This window comes from Malus sylvestris, chromosome 15, assembly GCF_916048215.2.
Source record: "Malus sylvestris chromosome 15, drMalSylv7.2, whole genome shotgun sequence".
Taxonomy (NCBI): domain Eukaryota; kingdom Viridiplantae; phylum Streptophyta; class Magnoliopsida; order Rosales; family Rosaceae; genus Malus; species Malus sylvestris.
Genome location: NC_062274.1, coordinates 144056 through 162633, shown reverse-complemented (window position 1 = coordinate 162633; position 18578 = coordinate 144056). Strand labels below are relative to the sequence as shown.

The 18578-nt window shown below is 40.6% G+C and overlaps 2 protein-coding genes across 2 annotated transcripts; one reads left to right on the top strand and one right to left on the bottom strand.

Annotated features, from left to right (window-relative positions):
* The first annotated feature begins 705 nt into the window (after positions 1–705).
* LOC126603231 (uncharacterized) lies at positions 706–5045 on the top strand. Its single transcript, XM_050270011.1, has 11 exons — positions 706–1672; positions 1810–1901; positions 2038–2231; positions 2541–2580; positions 3086–3167; positions 3329–3406; positions 3522–3647; positions 3857–3978; positions 4173–4212; positions 4300–4374; positions 4531–5045. The coding sequence occupies exons 1-11, from the start codon at positions 1323–1325 to the stop codon at positions 4688–4690; spliced, it is 1359 nt and encodes a 452-aa protein (XP_050125968.1). The 5' UTR covers positions 706–1322; the 3' UTR covers positions 4691–5045.
* Positions 5002–10536, bottom strand: LOC126603230 (O-fucosyltransferase 16-like). The gene is made up of 10 exons (XM_050270010.1): positions 10100–10536; positions 9951–10010; positions 9756–9846; positions 9461–9537; positions 8379–8467; positions 8099–8282; positions 7422–7603; positions 6962–7064; positions 6345–6676; positions 5002–6252 (listed from the first exon to the last, which is right to left on the bottom strand). The coding sequence occupies exons 1-10, from the start codon at positions 10271–10273 to the stop codon at positions 5808–5810; spliced, it is 1737 nt and encodes a 578-aa protein (XP_050125967.1). The 5' UTR covers positions 10274–10536; the 3' UTR covers positions 5002–5807.
* Positions 10537–18578: the final 8042 nt, after the last annotated feature.

Below are 18578 nucleotides of genomic sequence, written 5' to 3'. Positions count from 1 at the left end.
AAACCAATTCCTTAACAAAATCTATAAATAATTGACCTGAAATAATGCACTTATTTATTAGTATCGATTTCAACACTTTTACCTTAATCTTGATCGTTGATTTTAGAGTAATCAGTCAGTCTAACGACTACAAAATTAGAGGGGTTTGTATGAGGTTAGAAATAATGTGTTAAATTAATTTTCTTTTTGAAACAGTTATTGTGGGAGAAGATTGATCATGTTTTTGAACCACATTCTTTTGAATAAACTAACTTATAATTGCATATATCTTTTATTTGATTACTTGCAACAAACAAAATGTCAACTCTTTTGTGAACTTTAGTTGTAAAATAGTAACAAACTTGCCCCCAAAAGGATGAGTTTCGAATTCACCAAGCATGTGACAAATGTGTTGGACATTCAAAGTCCTGTAGATGGTGTCCATTCGGAACAAGCTTTGACCGTTGTGTTGTTAGAAATTTTATTTTAACAATGAGGAAGGAACATAGGGTTTTGGATCAGCTTTCTCAATTGAAGCAGTGGATTGGAAGTAGCATAGCTGGTTAATTTCGAAGGACCGAAGACATGTGGAAGAGAACGAAGCGACGGCTCAGTCTGCAACACGTGGCAGCGGTAGAGAGAGCCATGGTGGAGAGAAACACAAAACAGAGGAAAAGAATGGAAGTGGGGTCCAGTCCAGTCCAGTTACGTGCAACGGTGGTATGATAAAATCTGGGGATTGGATACGGAAGGCATGCCCGATTGCGTCGCACTTGCATCCAACCAACCACCGACGCACCGATCTCACTCACTTCCACCCGAATAATCTCAACTTGCCAAATTTCTCCAATTTTCAGAGTTTATCCTCAATTTCTCGTGTTACAAACTCACACCCACCACATCATTACTCCACCGTCTTTCTATCTCTCTCACGTCAACAAGGGAGAGGGAGAAGGAGAAGGCGGGGGAAGGTTGATTCACAGAAAAGAGAAGAGAATAGAAAGTGGCGAGGCCTTCCGATTCCCTCCTCCTTCCTTGTTTGTTCTTCTGCCTCATTCAATCAGTCAACTTTCAAATGTCGCTAAACAAAGATTCGCCCGAAATTCTCTCTGTTGCTCTCATTGGCCCCCCTCTCTCCCCCTCCCTTCTTCCCTTCCCTTCCCTTCCCTTATTTCTTTCTTTACATATTAACCAGTAACCCATCACTACTCCCACCCTCATTAATTAATTAATTTAATTAAACCAAAACCCAAACCCATAGAGAGAGAGAAAGACTAGTCTCTCAGTCTCCGTCTCCGTCTCCTCCGCTTGGGATTCATTCGGATGGCATTTTTGTAAGCGCAATGGCGGCCACTTCCAGAGGCTTCGCTTCTCCGCCTGATTTCAAGCTCACCCGCCTCCGCCTCGCTTTCGATCCCCACCCCCTCCCTTCTACTGCTACTAATGCCGCCCGCCTGCGGGATATCAGAAAGCGGAGGAGAAGACTTAGCCTTCCCATGGCTGACCCACCCGCAGTCACTCGAATCACTTGCTGCTGCTCCGACTCCGTCGTTCCGATCCGCTCCGGAAAGAGCCTCGACAAGGCGGAAGAGTGGCGCTTCGATTCCAAGAAAAGGGCTCAGAGAGCTGCTGGAGTCCCAGTCTCCGCCGCATTGCCCTTCTTTGCTTCGTCTTCCTCTTCTTCTCCTGCTCAGTACGTTGCATTAGAATTTGCAATTTACCAAGGAATATTTCAATTCCATTCTCTTGTTTGTCTGGTATTGTTTTAGGGTTTAAACTAGTTGGCTTTTGGTGTTTATAATTATTTGGCTCTTTTGTATTTTACTGCAGATCTCGCTTCCTGTCCAAACAAGAGAAATACTACCCTCGCTGTACCCCAAGAAACTCTGGTCCACAATCTCGCGACAGTCCTCCGAAAAGAGGTTATTCTATCAATCATTCTACTTACTTTAAGATGGTAATATACCATCATTGGCTTCATGGATGGTATTGGTAGGTAATTAGTAACATATTTGATTTATCATTGAGAATTATTGTGGTGTTTGGTATTTTTGATAGATACTGGCATTGCCAATGAGAAGGAGTGGGGCATCAGCTTGTTAAACGAAAATGTAAATGAGTCTGGCACCAATGAAGATGGCACTACTTGGTACCGCGAAAGTGGCGAGGACCTTGGCAACAATGGCTACAGATGTAGGTGGACAAGGATGGGTGGTACCTCCCACGACGCTTCTTCACAATGGAAAGAAACGGTATATATCAGAATTTATCATAATTATTTTGCATTTTTAACTCTGCCATGTATGACTTGACTATCCTTCTTCACTGTCATTTTGTTTACTTTAGTGATAATTATCACTGAGTTCTAGGATTGTACTACCAAGGCGCCTTATATTTCATACTCAAAAGCCTTAAACAAGTAGAGGGGGACTTGGACATCCTTCTACCCGTAAATTAGCCTCATATTCTAAGTCCCTTGCTGCATTGACTTGTCTTTATAACCCCGTTGAGTATCATCCCAGGTGGATGCATTTAATTGGATTTGTTGATCTCATTGACAGTGGTGGGAGAAAAGTGACTGGACTGGATACAAAGAGCTAGGTATACTTCTTCCTTCTCTTCATCTTCAACTGCTGGATATCACTAACCATGCCCGTCACTATGTAATTTCAATGAATTAGATATCTTAGATTCTTCATTTTCCTGAATAAAACCACAATCCTCAGAGTAACTCGACGTAAACAAAGCAACACATTCATTTTTATAGATGGAAAATAAGGTTTTTGCTGTGATATAAAACCTTTAAGGTCTTCTAATAAGTAAACTTGTCGGCACAAGTCTTTGTAGGTTCAGTATTCATCCTTGTTCCTAGAAATTTTTTAACTCAACACTTCCCACTGCTGTGGCAAACTTGCACAAATATCAAAGGGCATTGAGCGGCAATCATTCACTACATACTGGATTAATTAATCAATATCTGTTTTTAAAGACAGTGTTCTGTCCTGTATACTTTTACAGTCACTAGTCTTTCAACTAATTTCACTACTGTATCATGGGTATGGGTACGGATAGGGATGCATAATTCGCATCTATTATCTTTTCATAGGTGTGGAGAAATCTGGTAGAAATGCTGAAGGGGATTCGTGGTGGGAAACATGGCAAGAAGTTATTCATCAAGATGAATGGAGGTCTTTATTTTATCTCTATTTGATTAAGTTTTAGAGAATTACTTTTAACCCTTACTAAGTATGCGGTAGTTATAGAACTTTTTAAAATTTGTAGTTCTTGACCTTCTCCTTGCTTCATTGTTTTCCCAATATAAATTAATGCTGCAACTTTGTAAGCACAGTAATTTAGCAAGGATTGAGAGAAGTGCACAGAAACAAGCAAAATCAGGCTCGGAAAATGCTGGATGGTATGAGAAATGGTAAGCTAAAGTACGGTTTGTTGTTAATTCAATTTTTATTCACATTATAATGCACGAAATAACTGATGAAATAGATAAAATGCATTGACAGTTTTTACCTATAATTTGGATGCAGGTGGGAGAAATATGATGCTAAAGGCTGGACCGAGAAAGGAGCACACAAATATGGTAGACTTAATGAGCAGTCTTGGTGGGAGAAGTGGGGAGAGCATTATGATGGAAGGGGATCTGTTCTCAAATGGTTTTTTCTAACTGACTTGATTTACTTCTTCATCTGTTCATATTAAAACAAAAAAAAAAGTCTTCATTGTTTCACCTTCCTCTTAAATTCAGAAATTCGTTTGTCATCTGGTATCATCATTTTGGCCATTTACAGTTAAAAGCATGAGGAACAATACAGCAGCTAAAAAGTATCTAGTTGTTGATATACGCTGGACGTATAATTTTCAGGACTGATAAATGGGCTGAGACTGAACTTGGAACCAAATGGGGAGACAAGTGGGAAGAGAAGTTCTTTGCTGGAATAGGTTCGCGACAAGGGGAGACATGGCATGTATCTCCAAGTGGTGAACGTATGTGCAAGCACCTTGAACTATGATTAACACAAAATTTGTTTGCCTTTAGTTGTTTCCTTGGGTAACTAGTATACCATGCGGCAAACATATACAATGTCTTGAATATGTTCCAATTATTCAGATCTCCATGTTCATTCAACTTTTCAATAGTTTAATCTGATGTAACTCTGTTTTTGTTCTCTCATGTCTAGGTTGGTCAAGGACATGGGGAGAAGAGCACTTTGGAAATGGGTACGGAAGGAAATAAATTTGCCGAACTGCATTGTCATCTATTGTTCTGGTTTTTCTTTGACAAGTTAACTTGCCCTCTCTTTGCAGTAAGGTGCACAAATATGGGAAAAGCACGACAGGGGAAAGCTGGGATATTGTTGTGGATGAGGAGACCTATTACGAGTAAGAGTCTGGAGTTGGTTCTGGTTCTGTCTGCATATAGTATGTTGAAGCAGTCAAAAAGGATTTCAGGGGAACCAAATTTAAATAATTTAGATTACATCTTCTGGTATTGCTCGTACTGTAAAAGTAATTTTGATCTTTCACTTTTTGATGAAGGGCTGAGCCGCATTACGGGTGGGCAGATGTCGTTGGTGACTCTAGCCAATTGCTGTCAATTAAACCTCGAGAAAGGCCACCTGGCGTCTACCCTGCCCTTGATTTTGGATCATCGTCACCTTCAGTTGATGAACCACCAGAAGAATTTTCTCCACAATGAAAGGTGACCAAAATTAGGTGGTCTAGTTTAGAATATTGATCGAAGTCCAATTATATTGGCTGAAACCGGTCGTTTGTAACGGACATTTTAGTCTTCATTTGATTCATTCTTTCAGTTGCCACTAGTTTGAGTTTTGAGATTTGAGTTTAGGTGACTGCTGCTACTTTTTTCGCACTATTGATTTGGGGAGCTGCATCGTACTTCATCCATACCAGTCCCGACGTAGATTTCTAGTATTTAAAGTGTTCTTGCCTCAAGTGATTCGATAGTCTTTGAAAAGTCCCAACTATAAATTTTACAAGTTGAGGGAGTACAAAAATGATATGAAATTGAATAATAGATAGAAATTTTGCAAGTTGACCTTCACAAGTATTTTTTATGAATTTTCTAAGTCCCAAAATTGAATAATAGATAGAAATTGAATTCTTAATGGAGATTTTGAATATAAAATCGTGACATTTGCATGCGAATTAAGGGCAATATGAATTTCTAGGTTGCAAAATGGAATCACATATATAGAAAATGCTAGCAAGTCCCGGAAGTTAATTCGGAATTTTTGATTGGTCAAGTCTAAATTTTATTTACAGCTGCCGTCCGTCTCTCAATTTGGTAAAAACATCCGTATAAGAATGAACCCACCCCATCCCCGCACCTCTGTGACATCTCAGGTGACTTGAAGGGAGGAGAAGCTAAACATTTAACCTCTTGTGAGTCGCTCAAAAATCCCTAGTATGAATAAGTCTCAAGGCTCAAGCCATCCATGGTTACGACACCCATTCTCTGCTTCAGCCCACATAACCCGTTTCCGACTCGTTGCTTTCTGAAAATCCATCATCCACTCAGGTCACTTATGGATGCCAGCCATCGCATTGCCCAGAGTGTTTCACAAGTCGAAAATCAGTTTGCTGCCCTCCAATGAACCTTGTGCCGGTGTTCATACATGTGGGATGCACATTATCTATCCTCTTAGTTTTATATACAGTAGATATCGGAGGAATTGTATCCAAAACTTTCGTCTAGAGCTTGAAAAATTTGAGGGGGGAAATATGAAGAAATTGCGTATAAGAATCAGTTAAATGCAGTTGACAGCTATTAGCAAGGGTCAAGATAGAACCGTCTAGTCTGAAAGCATCTCCTCCAATTCAGGTTCCTCGGAGTTGACAGCATCATAATCCACGCCTCTTCTGTTAAACAAATCATTGTCCAAGGGGGCACTTTGATACTCATCCTCATCAGTATCAGGCCCTTCTGGATCATCTTCCACGTTTTGGGCATCAAAATCTACTTCGTCTTTTCCTGTTATGTTACTACTCCTACCATATTTTCTAGGTCCTACATCCCTCTTGGCCTTGGCCTGAGAATCTTCACATATGCAGGTATATGGGTTCTCATGAAAACCACCCCTGCCTGGCCTCACTTCATTCGGCTCACCCATAAAGCCTCTCTGATAAGTACGAACATTAGAAGCAAAAGCTCCCCAGGTCATGTTCTCTTTGCTTAGGAACAACCGGTAGAGTTTTTTAGCATTTGGACGAATAGTGGGCTTATGTCCAAAATATCTCCTGCAACAAATAAAAGATGTGAAAACTAAGCAGGCAGGGGGGGAAGAATAAGATGAGAAGAGAAATGAAGATAGGAAAGAAAGACAGCACACCTTCGTCCGGCTAATATTTTGGCCATATTGCCATTGTTGTTGGTGACAAAGACATCACTCTCATCACAAACTATGAAGTCAAGTGCTGCCATGCGAGAAGAAAATGAATAAAATGGTTCCAATTCCTCCTTGGTTGCTATTGTCTCTTTCGAATAAAAGTTGGGGAATAGTGCCTTAAGGGGTGCCAATGTTTCTTCTCCTCCATAGACTTCCCCTGATGCCACATAGATGTGAACATCGCTGCCATAACCCAGTGCTCTCAACATAAGACCAACTTCTTCTGGAGTAAGTGGACACCTCCCATGCCTCCTTGGCTTATCAGGATTGCTAATCTGCAACTCCATCCAAAATACATCTTATAGATACAGAGCAATGGGATATAAATAGACTCGATACACACCTCATACTTGATAAGAGACTAAAGTCTCAATACACACCTTATACTTGATATACACCTCCTTGGCTTTACTAAATAAACATAAGTGCACACACAACTTGCGCTTGCACATTTATTAAAATAAAAAAACAAAGGTCGGGTTTTAATCAATGTACTCTCAGTAGTTGATTCAGGGGACATAAGATGACATAAAGCCAAAAGAACATCACTTAATCCTTACATGTAAAGTCTTCCACCTCTTTTGTATGGCACCCAATTCTTTCCTTTCCTTGTCTCCTCCACCATAATAACATCCTGAGAATGCAAGCATATCAGGTTCATACCTGTAACAGTAAACATTTAATTGCATCAAGAAACAACTTGACAAGTAAGCCTTCGAATTTGCAGAATCTTGTTTCTAATATGGGCGCAACCTATTAGTTGCCCGTGCGAAGGAATCTGGGGGGTTGTGTTAGTCTACTCATGAACACGCACTTGTATGCGTGTTTCTGTAAATGTATCAACTAGATATGGAAAGCAGGTATACTAATGTACACAGATATATGATGATTACGATCATTGGAACAAGGTTCTACCTGCAATTTTATGGCTCAGTCTAAATACGCAAGAAAGACAGGGCAATAACGCTAGTTAAATGGTTGTTCTAAACATAAAAAGTAAAAAAAGATGGATAAAATTACCTCAGGTGCAATGCAATATAATGCTTGCTTCTCATCCTCATTTGATGAACCAACTTTTTGGCCATTTTCTGTATTGGGTCAGTAAACTTTAAAGCATGGTAGTTGACTCTACATCTTAATTTTTGCAGATCTGTATTCAACCTGTTTGAAAGTCTGTAATCAAACTTGTTGAGCTGAATAGCCTGTCACAGAATGAAAACTAATAAGTGCCTTTTCCATAAATTATGTATACTTGTAGAAAGATAATTCAAGAAGACGTATCTAGGGATGCAAACAAGCAGTGCCATCCATTAAGGGATCAAATCATTCACTAGAGCCATGATCAAAGCTAAACTTATACATATTTAGTAAACGAGTCCAAACCTGGGGCTTGGCTCATGTGCTTGCGAGCCTGAATATATTGTTTTTATTTCAAATGCAATAAAATTCTTAGCGAAACAAAATGTCTGACCACGAGATTTTCAGACAAGAACCATTTGGTCCACAAGATTGGGCACTGGATAAAATGTAAGTGCATGAAATATGGAAATATCATGTATTTCAAAATTAACAGTTGGCAAACAAACTGCAGGATACAAAAGTAAGCAAAGGAGAAGGCAGTACTGATGCAACTTACAAAGGAAAAGAAGTTTCTACATTCTACAAGAATTAGAAGCTTAAGAGAACTGAAAACTTACATGCCTTTTCAAAAGAACAGGTAATACACGATTTTGATAACATCTTTCACTACACTTCCTTGGAACACGCATAGTGGATGGCGTCCACATGTTAACTCCCTTCCTTGGAAGCTGTTTTATGATTTTAACATCTTTTGACAGAAATGATATAAACCAATCAACATCAAAAATCTCTGAAAAGTTACTGCAAAAGAAAACAATTGATTGAGACATGTCCATGCGATTACAAAATCTGGATTGCATGTAAATATGGCAGCATAGATATGATTCAAGGACTGACCTTGCATCCTTCCAGAAAGATTTCTGGTCCAACTTTGGAACAACAAGACTAGCATTCAGTATACGAGCTGCTACAACAGCATCTGTTATCTACCAAAGTTATAGGTAAAGTAAGTTCCCCACTAAAAGCGAAAAATACTATACAAATACTATATAATCAAGAAGCACAAATGCGACCAAGAGGCCGCCCCTAACGATTTCTTAGATTGGGCCTTCGAGCAGTTCCTCGACGAGTTCTCCACCTCGGCTGCCACTCCTCTGCAATCAATCGCCGGGCAATTTCCCGTCTCATCCGGCGGAAAGCACACAGAGGAACAAGGAAGAGAGTGAGAGAGAGATGAGTGGAGAACGGCGGCCAAACGGCACGTTCCACAGGGTTGTACAGAGAAGAGGGGCAGAGGAAGCTGAGGAATCTGCCATCTCAAAAGCCGAGTACAACCCTGTATTCCTGTCCGCCTTCGAAGGAAGTCACGCAGGGACAACATCGTGGTTGTTGGGCATTGTCGATCCAGCGTATTTGGCTGATATCTGGAGGCACCACTTGGCTCTTCCCCTCCTTCTCCAAATCGGATTCCGTCAATGCCCTTCCCCAGCCCAATGCCCAAAATCACAGTCAGCCCCAATTTTCTCTCCGATGAGTATTCTTGGTTTGTTGAAATAAAAAACGAAGTCCTCTGTGTGCATTTCCTCTCCAAAAAAATTGAGGAATAATAGAAAACAAAGTCCTCTGAATTTTCTTGGTTTGTGGCTTTTTTTTTTTTTCTCCCCTTTTTCATTTCAACAACGATTATATGGTGAAATTTTTTTAGAAAATTATTATAGTTCAACAAATTATCCGACGCACAGATTAATCCGACACAGTACCAAGTGCCCGACTAATCCGAACTGTACAGTCCGAGCTGCCAAATGAGGCTTTAGTCTATATTTTAACCCCTTTATGTTTTTACCCTGGTTATGCATCAGTTGAACTGTCAGAGTTAGGGTGGAATCAAGTATCCTCTCAGACATCCTCAAGGAAACATCAATGCAGTAACTATGACTATAATGCTGCAGAAGATAAACAAAAGTAAAATCGTAAGTTACCCCAGTTCTTTGTTGATTCAAGCCTCCACTGGTTGCAATCGCCAAGTACCTATTAGGACGCGTAATTTCATCAACATCTGCAAATATGAACAATACAGCTATTCAGGATGAAATTCTAAACACCAATGTCATTGTGAACACAAACGGAAGTGTCATTTTACGAAAACCATATGAAACAAACATATAACAGAAACCACAAGTAGGCAGCAACAATGCATAATTTTGGTCAATCAATTACGAAATCTTATAGAGTGGGGTATACTAAATGAAATGCAAACTGGAAAAGGAAACAGACTTGGAAATTTCTTGGTGCCATTGCTGCATCCATAGTAGAATTTGGAATTCCTGGAGCTCCAAATATCACGATCCAATCTCCCTCCACCGCTCTGATTTTGAACAAGTAAAGTGAAGCCGTAAAGATCCAAACAAAACCTAACATTACATTAAGGTTGACATCCGAAATTGAGAAGGAAAGAGAAAAGCCCCTAACTGGAACACGAAAGACAGTAAGCCGTGCAGAAACGGCATCGTCGTCCACGGCAACATCGAACTAGAAGGAAAAGAGGAAATTAGGATACGAATCCAATCATACGAATTGTTAATTGTGAATAAGAAGAAAATGCGGGAGGGAGAGTGTACCGTAGAAGAATGACGCGGTTGATGGAGGTTATTGACATCGAGAGGGGAAGGAGCAAGAACCAAGAGAAGAGCGAAGAGGACGAGAAGGGCTCCGGATATGGCCGAAATGAGGGGAAGAAGAAAGCGAAAGCGGTGGTAGTAGTGGAGGCGGCGGCGCTGGAAATGAAAAGCCATTGGTACAGTACAAGTGGCACGGCGGGTCTCTTTGACTCAAACACTCTCCTCTCTGTTTTATTTGATTTTGCTTTGTGTGGGTTTTGGGGTTGGAATCTGGAAGAATGAATTACGAAACAGGTCGACCACCGCGCACCACCGCCCTCCCACCGCCAGCAGAGGCTGAGACTTGAGGTCGTGCAATGGCTTGGGGTGTGGGGGTTGGCAGTCTGGCACCTGGCACTACGATAGAGTAGACTACTGTCTCTCCAACGGCGGAGCCTGAAATTATGGTCTCCCTTCCGTCAACATTTTATACTTTTATTATTTTTTATCTTATTATTTTTATTAAAAATTTAATAAAAAAATTTAAAATGGCTTAACCGTGATTCAAGGAAATAAGAATGGCACCATAACAGGGGTAGACAATCTGCCTCCGAAATTATTGGGTAGGTGGGTTACCACGAAAGCAATGCTCAATTTTTTTATTTTTGGTGCTTGCACAAAATTATATAATAGTATGCTTAATTTAATTTTGACTAAATTATAACAATAGTTCCTCAATTTTAATCAAATTGAAGTAATGATCCATCAACTTTAATCCAATTGGAGCAATAGTTCTTCAACTAAAAATTAATTACCATTGGTCCCTCAACTCATAAAAAATGTGTAGCTATGGTCGTTTTCGTCAACTTTGTCAGAATTTTGTCAAAATGAGTTATGTTGGAAGAATCATTACTACAATTTGAGTCCCTCAACTCATCAATTAAACTATTCATTTTTTTAGCGTTGGTTAAAGTGATTAATTTTTAGCATTTAAAATTAGAGGTGGAAGTCTTAGATTCGATTATTTTTAAAAGCGAGCCCATTGTGAGGCTAGGTTCGCTCCCCTCTCTCTTAGTGTAGATAATATCGTTGTTCGAAAAGAAAAATAAGAATTTAGGGGTGAAATATATTGCCAAATTTCCATGTCAATCGTTCCATACTGATTTTATGCCAATTGGTAATGATATGGTATTGTACCGAATCAAACATTTTTGATACATCATTAGTATTCGATACTATTACCGATGGTATTACCGTGCCGTACCAACAAATAAAAAATATATATATATATATATAATTATACAATATTTAGAAAAGAAAAAAAAAAAAAAAAAAAAAAAAAAACCCTTCATTGCCTCTTTCATTCCACACTTTCCCTCTTTGACACTCTCTCCCACTCTCTAAAGGAATTGGTGTTGGTGTGCTTGTTGCCTCTGTGCCTGTGCTTGTTGCCTGTGGTTTCTCATCGCAAGGATTCTATTTTGGTTTCCACTTTAGGCCACCGTATACAGTGGCGGATCCAGGAAATAATGTTTGTGGGGTCATAGCGCGCGCAGCGCGAAATTTTTTTTTAGCCTCGTTTGGTACTTCGGACTGTACTGACTATTTCAGTCGGATATGATAAATAGTCGTCGGATAGTACTAACTACATTAGTCGGGCGTTTGGTGCAGTGTCGAATTAATCTGTGCATGGAACAATACTAAATTTTTTTAATAATTTTTAACAAAATAATTGGTGTTAAAATGAAAAAACTCACAATATAAACAAATCATCAATATAATCAAAATAAATATGAATTGAATTTCAATTAAATTAAATATATTATACATATACAAAATATTCAAAATAAATACTCACAATATAAACAAACCATCAACATAATCAAAATAAATATGAATTGGATTTCAATTAAATTAAATATCTCATCTTGCATTCTACATATAAAAAATAATGAAAATAAAAACTCACAATATAAACAAATCATCAATATAATCAAAATAAATATGAATTGAATTTCAATTAAATTAAATATATTCTACATATACAAAATATTCAAAATAAATACTCACAATATAAACAAACCACCAACATAATCAAAATAAATATGAATTAGGGTTGGAGGAGGAGGAGAAAACAAAAGAAATTTGGGGGTTTTAGAAAGAAGGGATTCGGATCTGTGTAAAATAGGGCTGATAGGACACATTGGGTATTTTTTTTTTGTTCAGACCTGCCCAGGACACGCTGGGCATTTGTTTTTTGTTCAGACCTGGGCCAAAACGACGCCGTTTTGCCCGTATGTTTTGAAAAAAAAGAAGCGCGCAACTTCTTCTTCCTCTTCCTGCAGTGCCGAGCTTCGTTCAGGATTTTTGTCGAACACTTGGCGTGCGACTCCGACCCCGACGACCCCAGCTCCAAGAGGTCGCGTATGGGAGCTTCAAGGTTGTTTCCATGGTTTCCAAGGGGTCGTGCGACCCCGACGACCCCACTGTGGATCCGCCCCTGACCGTATATGTAAAGCCATAAAAAAAGAAAAAGCAAATGTTCAAGCCTTGAATTCGGTTGAAAAAGTCAAATTTTAGCCCAAAATAAGTAGTCCAAATCAAAGTGATAATTACCATTACCATACTATATCATCCGAATTTTTTAACATATCAAAATTTTGGTATGGTAATGATAATAAATTTGTCATTCCAAAAGTTTGGTATGAGAGTTTTTGTACAGTAACCCTACCAAAACACTCCTATTTAAAATACTTTTACCGTTTTATATTCTTTAAAAGCAAACTTAGGACGTAAACTTAAAGAAATGTTAAGGTGACTCTTTCAAAGTGGATTCTTTATGAACTCTATGTCATCTCATATTTTTAGCAAATGTTTTATAATGTTAGCATAATAATTGATATTAAACTGTGAGGTGACAGATAGTCTATGAAAAATTACACTTTTAAGAAAGTTTTCTTAGCTTTTCTTTTCAAGTTTTTCATTAGTTAAATGGATTAGGATAATAAAAAGGTGATACAGTAGCCCAACTAATTAGTATTTTTAATGTTAAAAAACTCAAACACTTCTTATGCTATAGCCCACCATTCGAGACGAGACGAAACAGTTTTGTTGCTGACACTCTGCTTCGTGCCACATCTGAAATAAATATTTAAGACGCGTTCGTTTGATCTTGTTAGGTTTTTGAAGCTAGTCAAGTGTGGTCTCGTTTGTCTGATGCACCAAATGCACACTTAGAATTGTGGTAATAATCAGTTTACATGATTTTTCTCGCAAAATATTTTCTCATTATGCTGAATTGATGATGATGCTCACCAATGTAGATACGTTTAAATTTTAAAATCTATAGAATAAATAAACAACAACAACAACAACAACAAAGCCTTTTCCCACTAAGTGGGGTCGGCTATATGAATCCTAGAACGCCATTGCGCTCGGTTTTGTGTCATGTCCTCCGTTAGATCCAAGTACTCTAAGCCTTTTCTTAGAGTCTCTTCCAAAGTTTTCCTAGGTCTTCCTCTACCCCTTCGGCCCTGAACCTCTGTCCCGTAGTCACATCTTCGAACCGGAGCGTCAGTCGGCCTTCTTTGCACATGTCCAAATCACCGGAACCGATTTTCTCTCATCTTTCCTTCAATTTCGGCTACTCCTACTTTACCTCGGATATCCTCATTCTCAATCTTATCCTTTCTCGTGTGCCCACACATCCCACGAAGCATCCTCATCTCTGCTACACCCATTTTGTGTACATGTTGATGTTTCACCGCCCAACATTCTGTGCCATACAACATCGCTGGCCTTATTGTCGTCTTATAAAATTTTCCCTTGAGCTTCAGTGGCCTACGACGGTCACACAACAATGCTGGATGGACTCTTACACTTCATCCATCCAGCTCGTATTCTATGGTTGAGATCTCCATCTAATTCTCCGTTCTCTTGTAAGATAGATCCTAGGTAGCGAAAACGGTCGCTTTTTGTGATCTTCGCTAAATTGCTCCGGTCATTAGTGTGGATAAGTATATAAATGGATAGAGATAGGAAAGCAAACACAAGATGTACGTGGTTCACCCAGATTGGCTACGTCCACGGAATAGAAGAGTTCTCATTAATTGTGAAGGGTTTACACAAGTACATAGGTTCAAGCTCTCCTTTAGTGAGTACAAGTGAATGATTTAGTACAAATGACATTAGAGTACAAATGACATTAGGAAATATTGTGGGAGAATGATCTCGTAATCACGAAACTTCTAAGTATCGGAGTGTGGTATCATCTTGACTTGCCTTATCTGTCTCATAGGTAGATGTGGCAGCTTCTCTGGAAGTACTCTTCCTCCATCCAGGGATGGTATCTTTAACTGGTGGAGATGCACAAGGTAATGTATCAATTTCACTTGAAGCTTACTTGTAGTTTCAGGCTTGGTCAAGCGCGATACAAACCATGTAGTAGGAGTCCCCCAAGTCGCCGAGCTAGGGGATTTGCTGAAAGAGGTGACAGACAAGGTAAGCAATCAGAGCTCCGGTTGATTGTTCACCTTCTCCCCATCTTGCAGCAGCATGAAGGATAAAGAGAAGAAAAATGAGAAAAGATGATATGGGATACTTTTGCTTTTGAAGAAGTAACTTTCCACAGGCTTATTCTTGAACTGAGCTGGAGGGTTTTCTGGTTTCCTCCAGAGTATAAGGCCGACTGAAGAATTTGAGGGTCAAAACAAGTCCATCAAATCTAGAGTACGTTCGACCCTGCTGATATGGGATACTTTTGCTTTTGACAGAGTAATGGATGGATCGGCACGTGTGCTGTTACGCTTGTCTCCACATGCTTCCTTGTATCCTTCGCACTTGCCCTATCTGTTCCTCAAGCAGATGCGGTATCTTCCCTGGCAACATAAGATGTTGAAGATGAGTACTCGAGAGCAATGCCAGGTAAGTAATCAGGTAAGGGGTTCCAGGCTGTCAGTTCCTGGCTGAGAGCTTGATTTCAAGTGCTGACTGATTGCTCTCTTTCTCCTTGTCTTGTAGGTAAAAACAAGGCCAAAGGAAAAGACAGGGAAAAAGCATGATATGGGATACTCTTGCTTTTAACCCTGATGATATGAGATATTCTTGCTCTAGTATAGCTTGTTTGCAAAGGTATTATCGGGGGGAAAGAAAGCTGAATATTTCGAAAGGCGTCGTTGGGAGTGCCCTCTCAGATATGAGGAAGGGTTGAGCATTTTTGCAGGTCTGCCTGTCCGTTGGGGATGGAGGTCGACATATATAGGAGTCTCCCTAACAACAAGTAGTAATGCTATTCCTTTACCCTGCTTGGTCATAGCACGGTAGTGGGAGCTGCCAGCTTCACATGTTTTAACTCTGTCAGAGCACTTTGAAAAAATGGTATGTGGTATCTGGCTCTCGAGATTCGGAGAGCGATGCTTCTTCGATTTTTGAGAAAACAATCATGGTGGGGGTCTGGCTCTCGAGATTCGGGGAGCAGTGTCTCTTCGATTTTTGAGAAAGTAATCATGTTGGGAGTCTGGCTCTCGAGATTCGGAAGGCGGTGCCTCTTCGATTTTGGAGTAAGCAATCTTGTTGGGAGTGTTTTCTCGGATGTGAGTAAAGGTTGGGCATGTTTGCTAGTCTACCTTGCCACGAAGCACGGAGGTTGACACACATGGACTTTCCAATTATCCAGCAGTGGTACTGTTCCTTTACCCTTGTGGGTAATAATATGGTAGCTAGACCTTCAAAATTTATGTGTCTAAACTTTGTTAGTGCTGTTTCTTTGCTATTCTTTTACCTTTCTTGGTCAGAGCGATGTAGTGGGAGCTGCAAGCTTCACGTGCTCAACTTTGGCAGAGACTTTGACAAAGTTATCTGTGGTACCCATGAGCTATTGTTGCGTGTGGGAAGTGGGTGATTGAACAGTAAGATTCATGTGCTTTCTACTTCACCAGAAGTATTCGACAAAATGCCCATAATTTCCGCAAAGCTAAGTGTGCGTGTGACAGGTGCTGACAAGGCTAGAAAAGAAGGTGCCTCTTCGATTTCTGAGATCGGCCCTCGTGGTCTCTGAGCAGCCCAGCTTTTGAGAAAGCGAGCGCCTCTTCGATTGATTCGGAGAACGATGCCTCTTCGATTTTTGAGAAAGCAATCATGCTGGGGGTCTGGCTCTCGAGATTCGGGGAGCAGTGTCTCTTCGATTTTTTAGAAAGTAATCATGTTGGGAGTCTGGCTCTCAAGATTCGGAGGGCGGTGCCTCTTCGATTTTGGAGCAAGCAATCTTGTTAGGAGTGTTTTCTCGAATGTGAGTAAAGGTTGGGCATGTTTGCTAATCTACCTTGCCACGAAGCACAGAGGTTGACACACAGGGACTTTCCAATTATCCAGCAATGGTACTGTTCCTTTACCCTCTCTTCGATTTTTGAGAAAGTAGTCATGTTGGGAGTCTGGCTCTCGAGATTCGGAGGACGGTGCCTCTTCGATTTTGGAGCAAGCAATCTTATTGGGAGTGTTTTCTCGAATGTGAGTAAAGGTTGGGCATGTTTGCTAGTCTACCTTGCCACGAGGCACAGAGGTTGACACACAGGGAATTTCCAATTATCCAACAGTGGTACTGTTCCTTTACCCTTGTGGGTAATAATATGGTAGCTAGACCTTCAAAATTTATGGGTCTAAACTTTGTTAGTGCTGTTTCTTTGCTATTCTTTTACCCTTCTTGGTCAGAGCGATGTAGTGGGAGCTGCAAGCTTCACATGCTCAACTTTGGCAGAGAACTTTGGCAAAGTTATCTGTGGTACCCATGAGCTATTGCTGCGTGTGGGAAATGGGTGATTGGACAGTAAGATTCATATGTTTTCTACTTCCCCAGAAGTCTTCGACAGAATACCCATAATTTCCGCAAAGCTGAGTATGCGTGTGACAGGTGCTGACAAGGCTGGAAAAGTAGGTGCCTCTTCGATTTCTGAGATTGGCCCTCGTGGTCTCTGAGGAGCCCAGCTTTTGAGGAAGCGAGCGCCTCTTCGATTTCTGAGATCGGCTTTCGTGGTCTTTGAGCAGCCCAACTTTTGAGAAAGCAAACACCTCTTCGATTTATGAGATCAACCCTCGTGGTCTCTAAGCAGCCCAGCTTTTGAGAAAGCAAACGCCTCTTCGATTTCTGAGCAGGCGCCTCTTCGATGTCTGAAGCTCCGTCGAGTGCAGCTTTTTATAGGGGCTGGCATTAAGTTCCAAAGCACACTTGAATCTCCACCAGTAGAAGCTCCATTCTTGCACTTCTAAGATCTTGATTTGTCCGACCTCTTCTCTCTTCAATACCTTTGAAAATGTCTGGCCCCTCCGACCGTCGTTTTGACTTGAACCTTGTTGAAGAGGCAGCCTCGCCTTCTCCAGACAACATATGGCGCCCATCCTTCGTCTCCCCTACTGGTCCTCTTACCGTTGGGGATTCCGTGATGAAGAATGATATGACCGCTGCGGTGGTGGCCAGGAACCTTCTCACTCCCAAAGATAACAGACTACTTTCCAAACGGTCTGATGAGTTAGCTGTTAAGGATTCACTGGCTCTCAGTGTTCAGTGTGCAGGTTCTGTGTCTAATATGGCCCAACGCCTATTTGCTCGAACCCGCCAAGTTGAATCATTGGAGGCCGAAGTGATGAGTCTCAAACAGGAGATTAGAGGGCTCAAGCATGAGAATAAACAGTTGCACCGGCTCGCACATGACTATGCTACAAACATGAAGAGGAAGCTTGACCAGATGAAGGAAACTGATGGTCAGGTTTTACTTGATCATCAGAGATTTGTGGGTTTGTTCCAAAGGCATTTATTGCCTTCGTCTTCTGGGGCTGTACCGCGTAATGAAGCTCCAAATGATCAACCTCTGATGCCTCCTCCTTCTAGGGTTCTGTCCAGTACTGAGGCTCCGAATGATCCCCCTCCGATGCCTTCTCTTTCTGGGGCTCTACCGACTGCTGAAACTTCTCCTAAGCAACCTTTGTGAAGGCTCCATCTTGTTTGTTTATTTTGACTCATGTATATGTACATATTTGTAGCTTATCGAGGATATCAATAAATAAGTTTTCCTTCATTTCAACGTATTGTGTTAAATACACCAAAGCCTTCTTCGCTAAGTTCTTTGAATTTTCTTTTGTTGAAGCTTGTATGTTGAAGCTTTCTGAGTGGAGCATGTAGGTTGGGGTAGTGTTCCCTTAATTTTTCGAGTGAGGAAAACTTCTCGGTTGGAGACTTGGGAAATCCAAGTCACTGAGTGGGATCGGCTATATGAATCTTAGAACGTCATTGTGCTCGGTCCTGTGTCATGTCCTTCGTTAGATCCAAGTACTCTAAGTCTTTTCTTAGAGTCTTTTCCAAAGTTTTCCTAGGTCTTCCTCTACCCCTTCGGCCCTGAACCTCTGTCCCATAGTCGCATCTTCTAATCGGAGCGTCAGTAGGCCTTCTTTGCACATGTCCAAACCACCGTAACCGATTTTCTCTCATCTTTCCTTCAATTTCGACTACTCC

Bases quoted from the DNA above. Each gene is read 5' to 3' on its own strand.
- LOC126603231 (XM_050270011.1), top strand. From the start codon at position 1,323: ATGGCGGCCACTTCCAGAGGCTTCGCTTCTCCGCCTGATTTCAAGCTC. The intron at 1,902-2,037 runs GTTATTCTATCA...TATTTTTGATAG, and splicing joins CGACAGTCCTCCGAAAAGAG to ATACTGGCATTGCCAATGAG. The intron at 3,168-3,328 runs GTCTTTATTTTA...TTGTAAGCACAG, and splicing joins ATTCATCAAGATGAATGGAG to TAATTTAGCAAGGATTGAGA.
- LOC126603230 (XM_050270010.1), bottom strand. From the start codon at position 10,273: ATGGCTTTTCATTTCCAGCGCCGCCGCCTCCACTACTACCACCGCTTT. The intron at 9,847-9,950 runs GTTAGGGGCTTT...GTTCAAAATCAG, and splicing joins TTACTGTCTTTCGTGTTCCA to AGCGGTGGAGGGAGATTGGA. The intron at 6,677-6,961 runs GTAAGGATTAAG...ATGGAGTTGCAG, and splicing joins AGAGGTGGAAGACTTTACAT to ATTAGCAATCCTGATAAGCC.